At 32.4% G+C, this 13999-nt stretch overlaps 1 protein-coding gene across 6 annotated transcripts in view; it reads left to right on the top strand.

The window, feature by feature from the left end:
• LOC127731174 (corticotropin-releasing factor receptor 2-like) overlaps positions 1 to 13484 on the top strand; it is a 134408-nt gene extending 120924 nt beyond the window's left edge. For 4 of the 6 annotated variants that reach the window (XM_052240116.1, XM_052240115.1, XM_052240117.1 and 1 more), the window contains 7 exons: positions 323 to 453; positions 2814 to 2899; positions 3265 to 3400; positions 6660 to 6701; positions 9263 to 9376; positions 10249 to 10275; positions 11728 to 13484. In XM_052240116.1, coding sequence (XP_052096076.1) covers positions 323 to 453; positions 2814 to 2899; positions 3265 to 3400; positions 6660 to 6701; positions 9263 to 9376; positions 10249 to 10275; positions 11728 to 12291 — 1100 coding nt within the window. In that variant the 3' untranslated portion in view covers positions 12292 to 13484. Of the gene's footprint in view, positions 1 to 322; positions 454 to 2813; positions 2900 to 3264; positions 3401 to 6659; positions 6702 to 9262; positions 9377 to 9831; positions 9850 to 10248; positions 10276 to 11727 lie in introns of all 6 variants that reach the window. The other 2 variants (XM_052240119.1, XM_052240120.1) reach the window with 2 other exon arrangements.
• The last annotated feature ends 515 nt before the right edge of the window (positions 13485 to 13999 follow it).

Raw genomic sequence — 13999 nt, 5'->3', positions numbered from 1 at the left:
TCCAAGGTACTAGTAAATTAATAGAAAAAGAAATGGGAGCTTAAATCAAAAGGGAATAGAATAGAAGACCCAAAACCATTTGAAGCCAAATGTGTTTATTAAACATTGAAGGAAAACAAAAATGCTAATTATTTTTTGAATAACAGTCCTAAAGTAATTCTTTGGTCCTCTTTCAGAAAACGTGAAAATGATGTGTAATTAATAGTTAAATTAAATGAAAGTGTGTTCTAATAATCACAATTGTATATGTAGTATTTTAAACAACAGTTTTGGAGGGTGTTTGGTGATGTAGTGTATATTATAATGCAATATTTCATTTTAGGGGTGCCAGGAATAATTGTATTAGCTTGGTCCATTATTATGCAGTGTACATCTGATAAGCCATGTTGGAATTATTATTCCCAGTCAGACTGGATTTATTTAGTGTTGGTTCCATTTTTAGTTGTTATATTTGTAAGTATAACTATTCTAATCAGTGATTTGGTGCTGACAACACAATGTATAGGTTTATTTGGTGCTGACAACACAATGTATAGGTTGGTTTGGTGCTGACAACACAATGTACAGGTTTATTTGGTGCTGACAACACAATGTATAGGTTGGTTTGGTGCGCTGACAACACAATGTATAGGTTTATTTGGTGCTGACAATACAATGTACAGATTTATTTGGTGCTGACAACACAATGTATAGGTTGATTTGGTGCTGAAAACACATTGTATAGGTTTTTATAAAGCAGTATCACCTCTAATGTTATTTGGTGCTGAAAACAGAATGTATAGGTTTTTATAAAGCAGTATCACCTCTAATGTTATTTGGTGCTGAAAACACAATGCATAGGTTTTCATAAAGCAGTCTCACCTCTAATGCTATTTGGTGCTGAAAACACAATGCATAGGTTTTCATAAAGCAGTATCACCTCTAATGCTATTTATGTTGGCGTTTGATTTTGTTGCACTTCAGTGTATTTGTTGTTCCTTTGTTTTCCTCTTATAGTTGATGTGTTTCCCTCGGTTTTAGTTTGTAACGCGGATTTGTTTTCTCTCAATCGTTTTGTGACTTTTGAACAGCAGTATACTACTATTGCCTTTATCTGGCATTACATTTCAATCACATTACCAGGACATTATTTTTCGTGACGACAATAGTTATATAATTCAGTCGAAGATGACCGATATGTTTTGACTGCCTAAACAGGCCTCGACTTATGAGTTTGAATGTCCCTTGGTATCTTTAGCCTTTCTTTTGCATGGTCGGCTTGATTCCTTGCACGTGTTTGGGGAGCTTTAAATACTTTGGTTTGTGTCGCTATTAAAGTTGCCGAGGCAAGAGGTCGCCATTTTGGTTTAATTATTGTTGTGTTGGTTTCTTCTGGATTGAAGTTGACTGGTTTGGTAAGTCGTATTTGATAATTGCAGGAATCATACGACGCACTTAAGCGTACTACTTTTGTCGTTCGAACTCCCTTCACGGAATATATTACTCATTACATATACAATACAAACTAAATTGTTGATATTAGCTGTGAATACTAAGAATTTGGATTTTCTTATACATTTGACCGCCTACAAAACTTTGAATTGTTCGAATTACTAAGGATTTTCTACCCCATGGCAGGAATAGATCGCAAAAGATGTATTTGGCAAAACCTTTCGGAATTTTTGGTCAACAATGCTCTTCAAGTTCGTACTTGTTTTTGCCTTTTAACTGCTTTTATTCGAGCATTTGTAGACGAAATACGCGCCTGGCGTACAAAATACCTGGTACCTGTTCTTAACTATGTGTGTCGTTGTCATATAACCTAAACAACCAATATATATAACCTTGGAATCGGCTTCATTTTTGTCTCCTCGCTGAGATTATGATATCTTATTTACAGTTAATTGACAATTTTCCACATCACTTTTAAATCAATTATAATACCCATGAGAAAAACCACGGCGACATTTACACTTACAGTAGCTCAATAATGCAATATCGATCAATTCCCTGACATAAAAAGGGAATGTGTTATTAAAAATGGCCAAGGCTGTTGATGACGAGCATAACATCTTACAAAACTTGTCATGTTGAAAATAGCAATGAGAAACAATTAAAACACGGAACAACTTGAATAATGGAAACGTTTCATCTGAGACTCAGGTTCAGATATAGCAAAAGAAAAATCCTTGAAAAGAAACACCTATAATTACAAATTACAAATAAACAACCTAGGCAAGTACGGGTATCACATCATTATATTTAGCGTCCCATTTATTGCATTAAATTCTTTAAATGGGTGGGGGGGGGGGGGGGGGTATATTCCTTGTTTTACTATTGAAAAAAAAAACTAATGCAAATATGACATTACATTATTTATCTTCCTTTATTTGTAATAAAAAATAGCAGCACAAACTGGAGGTTGTTTTCCTTTGTCTTTAGATTCATACTATCTTAATGTGGACAATTGTAGGTAGTAGAAAATATATTTCTGTCCCTTTTAAGCATCGATATGTCATATCTGATTTACAAATACAGTTAAGAGTTCTTATCCTCGACTTCATACTTTTCTCAATAAAATGTTTTACAGCATTACAGACATTGTCAGCGGTACTTCCTCAAAATAAAAAAAAATGAATATATAACTTAATGAATGTTATGCGTCCAATGTCTTTTCTGAATTTACCTTCATAAAGAATGCTCAATACCAACTATTTGATAGCCAAGGATGTATAAAAATATAGATTTAGAGCACTCTAATACCATTGGGGACAATGCTTGAACATGTTTTGTATACAACTGTACAGTTAAATAACGTATTCCCTTTATTTTAGATAAATTTAATTTTCCTTGTCAATATTATAAGGATTCTAGTCACAAAACTAAGATCCAACAATACAGACGAATCATCAAGAATCAAGTAAGTTATACATTGCACTATTATCTTATAACTACAAAAACAGTGTCTCAATAATGAGGCACCAACAAATATAAAAATCTCATTTATCAGTCAAAACTAGATGTTAGACTAAATCAGATTATATATATATTATACACCTTAACCTTATATAAAGGAGTTAATACACCAGCTAACTATAAAGACTTGTTATCTTTGGAACTTATCCTTGTTTTTGAAGACATTTAAGTGGGATGTGAATAAAATCTATTTTGAATTTCGACGATCAATTGTAACAATATTGGAAAAAAATACCATTTTAACATTCTAACTGCAATCAAAAATATTTTTCCCCGGTTTAATTGTTTAACTATGTTTATCATTTTCAGAAAAACAATAAGAGCGACAATCATTTTATTTCCTTTGTTGGGTTTGACCAACATAATATTTCTGTACAATCCAGAAGACAGAGGGAGTCTTCAGCTGACCTACCATATAACCAATGCTTTATTGCAATCAACTGGGGTAAGTCTCTCACTGTAAAACGTAACCAATTCGTTATTACAATCAACTGGGGTAGGTCTTTCACTGTAAATCGTAACTAATTCGCTAATGCTATTAACTGGTATGAGTTTTTAATTATTAAACATACTTAATAGGTAGTTGCAATCAACTTCGGTCAGTTTTTAACTTCTAAACATAAAATATGAGTTGTTGCAATCAACTGGGATAGGTCTTGTTTATCAGACACACTTAATTCGTGTTTGTAATCAATAGTCTTTAACTATTGAACGTTACTTTCTTTTAGCTACCAAATGGTTTAAATAATGCAATATTTCAATCATTTAATTTCATCTGAAATGAAGCGATCATATTGAGATAAAAATAGAATTTCTTTAGTACCAAGTCAGAAATATGACAGTTGTTTTCCATTCGTTTGATGCGTTTGAGCTTTTGATTTTGCCATTTGATAAGAGACTTTCCGTTTTTAATTTTCCTTGGAGTTCGTTATTTTTTTGTTTGTTTTTACTTTTTTCTTCCACTCACATATTTCAGTCTATTAGACATCATTCCAGATGGTGATATAAAGTTGAAGTCATCGCGTCATCCTTTGGAAATAAAAATGACGAAATCATGATTTGGTTGGGCGTTATGGAATATCTGTGTCACAGATCGCAATGTTTTTGTTTCACTTGTTGCAGCCTCTTTTTCTCGATTGTGACATCACCAAAAACGACCTAACGCTGAAATCATACTTGCTATAGGCAGTACGACGAGTGCCAAAAATAGAAAAAGAACTGTTTAACATTCTTGAGCAGATGTGTTTTATTTTGGTCCTTTCGTTTTGCGCATGTGATTAGTTTGGTAATGTCCTTATCCTAGATAAAAGGACGGGATTGTGGCTTTAAAAAATGGAGCAAATCGTGGTCGCCTGTGACACAGATATGCTATATCTGCCCAGCAAATCATGATGGCGTCCATAAAACTTTCAAGGTGATGACTTCAATCATACCAATTGGATTCCCATTAAGCAGCAATTTCATTAGGGAAATAGGGAAATAATAAAAAAAAACATTAAAGACAACGACACCCGCAAATTACCGCAAAGTAAGTGTGTTGTTGTCTTTAATGTCGTTCTATACTTTACCTTGGTGAAAGACAACTGGTAATATTATCTACTCGCAATTTACATTACCATTCAATCACTACTTCAGGTGTTGCTTCACCCATAGATGTATAAACCCACAGATAAAGCTCGTCAAAAGTTCCCTACTGCTCTCTATTGTTAGATAAAAAGAACCATGACCAAATTGACTGTCTTTGATGTTTCAAGTGTATTGTCCTCAATCAAGTTACTGTAGCTACATCTCTTATCTGTTGATCTGTATTGACCAGTACAGCAGAATAGATTTTCTTAATTGTCTTCTCGAGTTATGTCCCTTCTACTGTGAGAGTATGTCTATTTTTAGCGCACTGGACAGGCAAATAAAATGGTGAAAAATGGATGAAATCGGTCAGAAATTGCGCATTTTACAAGGGAAATATTGAACTAAATTAAACAATGTTTTTTTAAGGCTTGTATCTTTATACTTTATAAAAACTATGTTCCTGTTAGTTCCTGAAAATGGGAATAGCACGTTGTTGAACTTCTAAAATACACCTTCTCCTTGATATGCTTCATTAAGGTGTCGAACTGCGTCGAATTTGGTAAAGTAAGTTAGTTACTAAATCATAGATGTATTTTATACTAAATTATAATAAATTTAAATTTCATTCATGATGTTTATTAAATTCGTTTAAGTAAAGAGTTTTAGTGTACTATCAAAACATTCCATGTAAAGCATGGTAAATAAATATTATGGAGCAACTTTTTCCATGTTTTCTATTAATTATATTTTCAATAGACTTGTTTATAAAAGTTAACATACATTGTTTGAATTAAGTTAAATTGTGATAAAAGATATAAAATCTAAAAATGTAAATATGTAAATATGATGAAAACATTAGTTCTGGCTAAAAGAAAATTTCTTTTCGAGAATGATTTTTAATATTGTTTTACCTACAAGAACATAATTTTTTTCATAACCAAGTCATTTTAAAATATATATTTTGATTTTATTTCTTTCTGATTTTTAGCATGTTTAACTGTTTTTGATTGTCAGTTTTCTATTGTCTAGATTGTCAATCGGCATCTCAATGACCAACTGGTTCATGTCATTATCAGATAAGTGTGAAAGCCATTACAACGCACATAGAAACTTTGAAGTTTGTGTTGAGCTTCATCTATGGGTTTATACATCTATGCTTCACCATATGTAATTACAGTTTAAGGAAATCATGATAGAAAATTTTATGCAAGCTCTAAGTGTGAACCGGGTGATATATACTTCATATACCGGGGATGCTGGAATGTTTCTAAATGGAAATGAAAAGTACAATTGGAAAGCGTCAATCATCGTTTTTATCGTAGTAGTTTAGTTTTTTTCCCACCAAACCTCATTGTCAATTCAAAGATATACGTCCGACCAAATCTCATTGTCAATTCAAAGATATACGTAAGTCAGGATATGAAGGAGACTTAGCTGTAACTGTGGTATCCTTAATGTCAAACTCGATTCGTTAATAAAAGTTCCAACTTTTGAATTATTAGTGATCGGACATCCACTATATTGCGGACTTTGAAGTTAAAGGATAATTGCAGCTTCTATATTCATTATTCATTAGAAATTCCTTATGAACACACTCATTAAAGATACCAGGCTTAGTTAAGAAACTAAGGTTTCAACTCCCTCAGGAAATATTGACCTTAGATGGGTTTGGCTATTGCTTTAAGGTGCTTTTTGGTCATATAGCTTTTCAACTGTCTCGGTTTTTACACATCTTTGGCGATCAAATGTTTGGCTTTGTGTGTTCCTGATGAAGATAAATCCTAAAAAGCTTTGGACTTTATAAAGTGTTGTTTTCATTTTTTGTAAGGCCGCATGAAAATACGAAGATGGAGAGCATTGAAAACCAAAAATGTGCCAAATCACGCTAAGGTCTGTTTTGCCAAGGTTCTAAATACCTTAAATATTTAGATTAATTACACAAATTATAAACAGTAAATGTACATGGAGTCAGACTCATATGAATAATGGAATGTCGGCAAGAAAAAGAGCATAATGTGTTCTTAAAATAATGCATTTGTTTGTTAAAACGTTTTAACATTGCATTATATTGATAAATATTGAAAAGTGCTTGTGAAAAAAAATACCTGAAACCTAATTCAATCTTTTAATTTTAGGGAATCCTGCTGTCAGTGCTGTATTGTTTTATGAATGGAGAGGTAAGCTTGTTTTTATTTCCTTTAATTTATCGGAAGGTTAGTTGTAATTTCCCACGATGCAGATGAAGTTTATGAAATTCCCAGGAATGGCGAGGTAGATTTGATGTATCTGTAAATTTGTGTAGTTTTATGTCTTTCTAAGACTTATCGTTTTTGATCACGCATCTTTGTTTTTTTAATAAAAGAAAGTTTGGAAATATCCAAATTTAAGCAAATCTTTTTTCATAAACAATGTTAAATAATCTAAAGAAAGTCGTTGCAATTCGTTAGGTGTATTTGTAAGAGATAATTGGTACTAACTGATCTTTAAAAAAATGAAAACAACACGTTATAAATTTCATGCGTCCGAGGCGCTTTTATGGGATTACCTTCATCAGGTACGCTCAAATCCGAATATTTGAAAGCCAAGGATGTATAAGAACCTAAGCAGTTGAAGAGCTTTATAACCAAAAAGGAACTAAAAAAATAGCCAAATTCATCTAAGGTCAACTTTGCCTGATGGAGTTGAAACCTTAGTTTCAAAAAGGGTGGTATTATATGTTGTTGCGTTTAAACACCGTTTGTATTGGGTTCTTGTAGTGTTATGTTGACCTTTGTTTGTTAGGTCTTCTTTTTTTTTCTTTTTTCCTTTTTTTTTTATAAAAACAACTTTAGAAATTATATTCAAATTTAAGCAAATCTTTTTCATAAACAATGCTAAAAAACTAAACAAAGTTAAAGGAAAATAACACTTAAGTAATGTTGCGCGTCCGAAGTGCTTTTCTGGATTTACCTTCATTTGGAAGTAATTTGCGCGTCCGGAGCGCTTTTCTTGATTAACCTTCATTTGGAACGCTCAAACTCAAACATTTGAAAGCCAATGATATATAAGACCTAAACACGTTAAGTTTGTAGAAAGTGAGGAGGAGATATAAAAGTGGCAACCAAGAAACAAAAATCAAATGGTTTAAGTGTTTATAGTTTATCTGTATCGTTTCTCAAATTGTCTAGACATGTGACTGTATCAAAACAAGTATTCATATACTAGTATATAAGGAATTTATGAAGTATCAAATATATCGTAAATAAATAGGATATTCCAATATAACCAAGATCACAGTTGTTGTTGGGTTGTATGAAATTTAATCAAACAATTGTACCTCACGTCTTTTCAATCTCTCACTAAATAATACAAAATTTGGTGACTAGGTTGAACGAATCTATCCCATCGAACTAGAGATAAAGGATACTACAGATACAGTTAAGTCTGCCTCATATCTTGACTTACATCTAGAAATTGACAATGAGGGTCGGTTGAAAACAAAACTTTACGACAAAAGAGATGATTTCGGCTTCCCAATTGTGAACTTTCAATTTCTATGTAGCAACATTCCAGCAGCGCCTGCATACGGAGTATATATCTCCCAATTGATACGATTTTCCCGGGCTTGTGTTTCCTATCATGATTTCCTTGATAGAGGATTGCTGCTCACAAGGAAGCTATTAAACCAAGAGTTCCATATGGTGAAGTTGAAGTCATCCCTTCGTAAATTTTACGGACGCCATCACGAGTTGGTTGACCGTTGTGGAATGGCCGTTTCACAGATAATGTCGGATGTGTTCCTTGTGTCGTAGCTACAGTGCCCTCCCTTTTCGCGGGTGTGACTTACCGAATCGGACTTTTTGCCGGATTTGTGGTGACGTGGGCAACGCGACGGGTGCCACATGTGGAGCGGGATCTTCTTGTCCTTCCGGAGCACCTGAGATCACCCCCAGTTTTTGGTGGGGTTCGTCTTGCTTAGTCTTTGGTTTTCTATATTGTGTCATCTGTACTATTATTTGTCTGTTTGTCTTTTTTATTTTTGGCCATGGCGTTGTCAGTTTGTTTTCGATCTATGAGTTTGACTGTCCCTCTGGTATCTTTCGTCCCTCTTTTTTCAACATGTTTACTACCTCTTACCATTATGGTTTGTTATTAACACCAAAGACTCATTAAGAACGACTGGAGATACATTCGAAGCAGGATAATCAACCCAGCGACCCTTATTATTGTATTTGGTCTCTTTGTTAAGGGGGTCGTACATTTGTAAGCTAAGTTTTAAGATTAAAAAACAAAGCATAGGAAATATGTGTCTGTATGTATACATTTTTCTTGTTTGATCGTGCATCTGAATATTTATATGATTAAATGGGGTGTAAAAGTCAATGCTGAATCAACCCTTTATCACTAAAACAAACAAAAAAGAAATCTACAGGTCAACATATTGTATTACGCAATACATTATTTTATCCTAAACTCGCATCGACTCTAAACAAAAGTGAATAGATATAAATGAGATCTGCTTTTTCAACTTCAATTTTTCAATTAATCCGTTCTATCAATCCGAGGTACAGCATTCTAATCTAAAGGCAAATTGAACCGCAATTAAAGTCTGCAACCATTTTGATTGTGAACAGGATTTCATGCTTTCATTTTGATTGTGAACAGGATTTCATGCTTTCATTTTGATTTCAACAAGTAACCACACGATACAGAAGAATTTCTGTTATTGTTTTATAAATCACAAAGTTTTTTTTTGCAGGTACAAAGAGTAATTAAACAGAAATGGACAAGATTTAATATTCGCAGACATTTAAAAAGAGGTGGAAAATCTCGGAGCTCTCGGACTTCGGATTTCATGCTGTCTCAAACTGAGGTACATCCTTTGACTGCATTACGTAAAAGTGTTTGTCAAGCACTAAATGGTTGCCATGACGATTCTTTGTGTGATCATGGGAATGAATGTACAAATAAAGAAAGAAAAATATATTGCCCCTGTGCTTGGGACGAGGACGAAGATTGCTTGAGATGCTGTAATTTTGACTAACCCTATTGCACGTGCGATACTAACAAAAATTGTAATTATTTTCATTTGATGCACTTATTTGTTCAACTTTGGATTAAATTAATCTATTACTATTGCAATTTTTGGGGGAATATGTATAAGTTAATAGCTATTGTACTTTCCAATTGTACAGAAAGATACACGTGAAGGTTAAAATAGTTAAATTATATAAGAAAAAATATGGTCGTTTTTAATATGTGATGCAGAAATGCTAGCAAGTTGTCGTTATAATTTTGTAGATCATGGAGTGTATTTGAATATTTTAGTTTCACAGGCGAAAGAAAGTAAGATTCTGGATTGTTTTTTTAACATCATCACGTTTTGTTTTTCAAACCGTCTTGTGCATGGCAGCAATATGTTTTGGTCTTCACATTTGTAAATTATTAAAAACGATTTCGTGTACTAGTATAATTACAATGTTTATGTGTGGTGTTTTTTTAAAACAGTTCTTTTAGTTAAACAACCTCATAACCTGGATTGATATTTAGTTTTCACCCTTATTACAAAACAAATATAAGTTAGCTATATAAAGCTTGAACACTAATAAAAAGTGTAAGATTTTAAACGAAATTTTTAGTAAAATTGCAATCAATGAAATAAAATTAAGAAAAACAAAATTTTGATCTAGATTGTCTAACTACCACAATTAGTGATCAACTAACGTATTTACTAACACTTAACAGGTTTCGGAATTAACAGACAACATGACGGTAAGGCTTTTGCACTTTGTGGTGGTACTCACACTTATAAACGTTCTTGTATTCAGAAATTTAAATAGTTAATTTACTGTAGGTTCAAACGTCCATTATTCCACACCTTATTTGTTTTCAATAGTCATTTCTAATGTTCTTCTAGTTAAATAGCCTTTCTTGAACTTGCAAATGCAGAACATATTTGGTCTAAAGACGTCAAAACTTTCCAATTATTTTTATAATATAGCTTGTTTTTATATAGATTAGACCGTTAATTTCCCGTTTGAATGGTTTTACACTAGTAAATTTTGGGGCCCTTTATAGCTTGCTGTTCGGTGTGAGCCAATGCTCCGTGTTGAAGCCGTACCTTGACCTATAATGGTTTACTTTTATAAATTGTTACTTGAATGGAGAGTTGTCTCATTGGCACTCATACCAAATCTTCCTATATCTATATATTGAACAATGGGCCTACATTCTATATTCTTAATATATATACATGGTTGAGGTTTACGTATAATAGAAATGCCTATTTAAGCAAATTTTTAACATCAAAATATAGTAATTCTCGACAAGCTTTTGATCGATGGTTACAACAGCCGTCACACAAGGATTCTAAATCTCTCATTTCGCAAAAGTTAAAGAGATGAACATGGTAAAACATAGATAATAACATTAACAGTACCAATGTTATTGGACCAGATGCAGTTAATGTCACCTTGAGTGATGCCCGAGGTCAAAATATTTGAAATTCCAAACCTAATACAAACGTTGAAGAGCTGATAAAATAAAAAAAAGGAACAAAAGTGAAGCCAAACCCCGACTTAGATCAATGTCAGATGAAATCTATAGCATTTTTGGAATACTTGAGTTCAATATATTACTTAACATGCCTGTACTAAGCGGTGAATATCGCGATATTAATCAGAATATAGATATCAGACAATTATAGGACTATTATACGTTTCGTTCGTCTTTGTATAGGATGGATGTTGGCTAACAACATAATATGATAAATAAGTGTTGGGTATAAGTTATCGACAATGGTGAAACAAATGTCTTTGTATGCGTACAAATGACGTGTTGTACAAAAATAAAACTTCGCATTTAGGTATATTAGAATAAAGGTATACTGTCATTTCATTCTTTCGATACCATATGTTAATAGAGTATTATTATTCTTTTTTATTGGTGTTTATTATGAATGGCTTAACTGTTTAGTTATAGTAAGTAGCTGATATCCCGGATGTCGTTTATTTTTCCCTTCTTTTTAGTAATACTAGAACAAACCCATTACATATAGTATATAGATGCATTGCAATGTTTATTTTATATCTAGCATTAGTTCAAGTTCGATTTCATACTGAACTGCTTTACTTTCAATAATTTAATAACGTATTTAGCCTATAATGAAACCTGTAGTTACTTTAATTTAAATACATTATGATTTTGTTTTCCCTCACCTTGCAGCAATCACAACTTTATGGTACGCCATCATCTGACATGATCAATCCTTTTGTGAACAACAATCGTTATCATAAAGTAGAAACATCGATACCGGAAGAGGATATCGTAGTAAACTATAATAGTGATGAACAATGTGTTACTTTAAATCACTTGAACAAAGAAAATGCATATCCAATTGGGAGTGATGAACAATGTGTTTCAATAAACCAGGTACACACAGTTACTATAAACCAAGGGGACAGTGATGAACATTGCATTACTTTAGATGACGTGATCACAGCAAACCACGTGGACAGTAATGAACAACATGTGCGTGTTCCTCTTAATAATATCGATAATGATATCGCAATTCATAATGATAGTGACAATCATACAAGAAATGAAAACAAAAACAACATGAAATGTGACAAAAATAATTCCATATCAACAAAATCAGAAAATCATGTAATAGATGAGATGAATATTCAGGTCCGCTCGGACGGTAAAATATATATTGACAACGAGGAAACTACATACATACTGCCATCAGCAGAATCTTTCGACAATATCGAAGAGAGTTTCATTTAATCATATGGTCAGTGAAGTGAATCTTACTCTCGTAGACATTGCATTTTAACGGGATCTTGTAATTACAAAATAAGTGTAGACAAGTATCAACCAAAACTTAGCAGTTATCTTTCTAGGTCTGGACATTCACGCAATATCTACTAAAATGGGAGGTTGTTTTTCCAGGATATACGATTATTAACTTGAGCTGCATGTATAGTTCTACACTTTTTGTACTCAATATTTAGTTCACGCCTTTTCGTTTTCCTTAAAACTATGGTTATGTTTGGGTTTTTTTCAGTTTAAAAGAATATTTACCCACATTGATCGTGGAATTGCATACTAAAATGTTATCCTTGGGGTAGAAAACTTTACAAAAACATGTGATATTTGGCTAACATATTATTTCCAATACATTCCATTACAAATAAACCAATCATAAAAGTATTTCATCATATTGTTATATCAGTATTTCAAAAGTCATGAACACGTGATAAATCTTGTATTTTTGCAACTCATCACTTTGATTGTCCTTTCTGATCCTACCAGTAATCATCTGTACCAATGTGTTACTGCTGTTGTGTGTATATATATTATCATGTCTTGAACTTTTCTCTAAACTACTGGAGGAATATTATTTTCATGCAGATGCTTATGATATAAATTACTCGATATTGTATTACAAATGAACTAACCCATTTATTACGTAAGCACGATTAGAAGATTTCATATGATACTCTTCACTTCACCTAGATATTCTTCAACTCGATAAAGCAACATACAGAAGTCATTTCAAACATAAGAAATTTTTTTTTTTTTTCTTTTTAGTTATTTTAGTTTTTCGTTAATTCAAAAGATTATTATCAATATAAGTGCTTATATATCAGCATTGTTCAATGTTTTTCTTGGTCTTTTTTGTTTAAAAAAAGACTGAGGAAGATGATAGATTACCTGTATATATACTAAATGTCATTATGATCATATTGTATATTTATAAATATATTTATACAATTTAAATTATTCAGGTGATATTTTCCTATTTCATTTTTTATTTGCTCAAAAACTGTCCATGTCTCAGTTTTATTTATTGTGATGGCGGTGGTGACGACACGATAAAACGTCTACTCTTGTAAATTATGCATAATTGTGTTGTTATACAATTTACACTTCATCTTATCATTAAATTATTATAATTAAATGAATCAAATATTTAAGAGGTTGGGTTTGTATTCCATATCATTCGATATGCTAATGCGTACAATTTGTGCAATTTACTGACCGACTTGAATATCTAGCTAAGTTCTTAACGTTCACGTTCAGCTTTATTGATGATATCGTGTGCTTGCTTCTCGTGTATTCTGGTGAACTTGACAATCTTATTGTTAATAGAGAAAGTACAGATATCATAAAATGCTGTACTGTTTTATCGAAAATATATTTGTTAAGTTTAGTGGGTTGATAAGACAACAGACAGTTGGAATTCAAAGGATTCTAATTGTCCACACTCCTACTGGCCAACTTGTTTTCATACTCATGTGAGTATATTCATGAAGAAAAATAATCAAATTTCTAAAATTTCGCTTTCAAATACATGTTTGTATATTGTTTATGTCCTGTTATTCAATAATCCACATTTCAATGAGTGCTTACATTACATATCCCAGTGAAGTTGTGATTAAGAATATTACAGAAACTGAAAGGTTTGCTTGATATCATGATCTTCTCCTCG

The sequence above is a fragment of the Mytilus californianus genome, unplaced genomic scaffold (genome assembly GCF_021869535.1).
Source record: "Mytilus californianus isolate M0D057914Y unplaced genomic scaffold, xbMytCali1.0.p SCAF_2, whole genome shotgun sequence".
NCBI classification, from domain to species: domain Eukaryota; kingdom Metazoa; phylum Mollusca; class Bivalvia; order Mytilida; family Mytilidae; genus Mytilus; species Mytilus californianus.
This window is presented reverse-complemented; position numbering and strand designations above follow the sequence as displayed.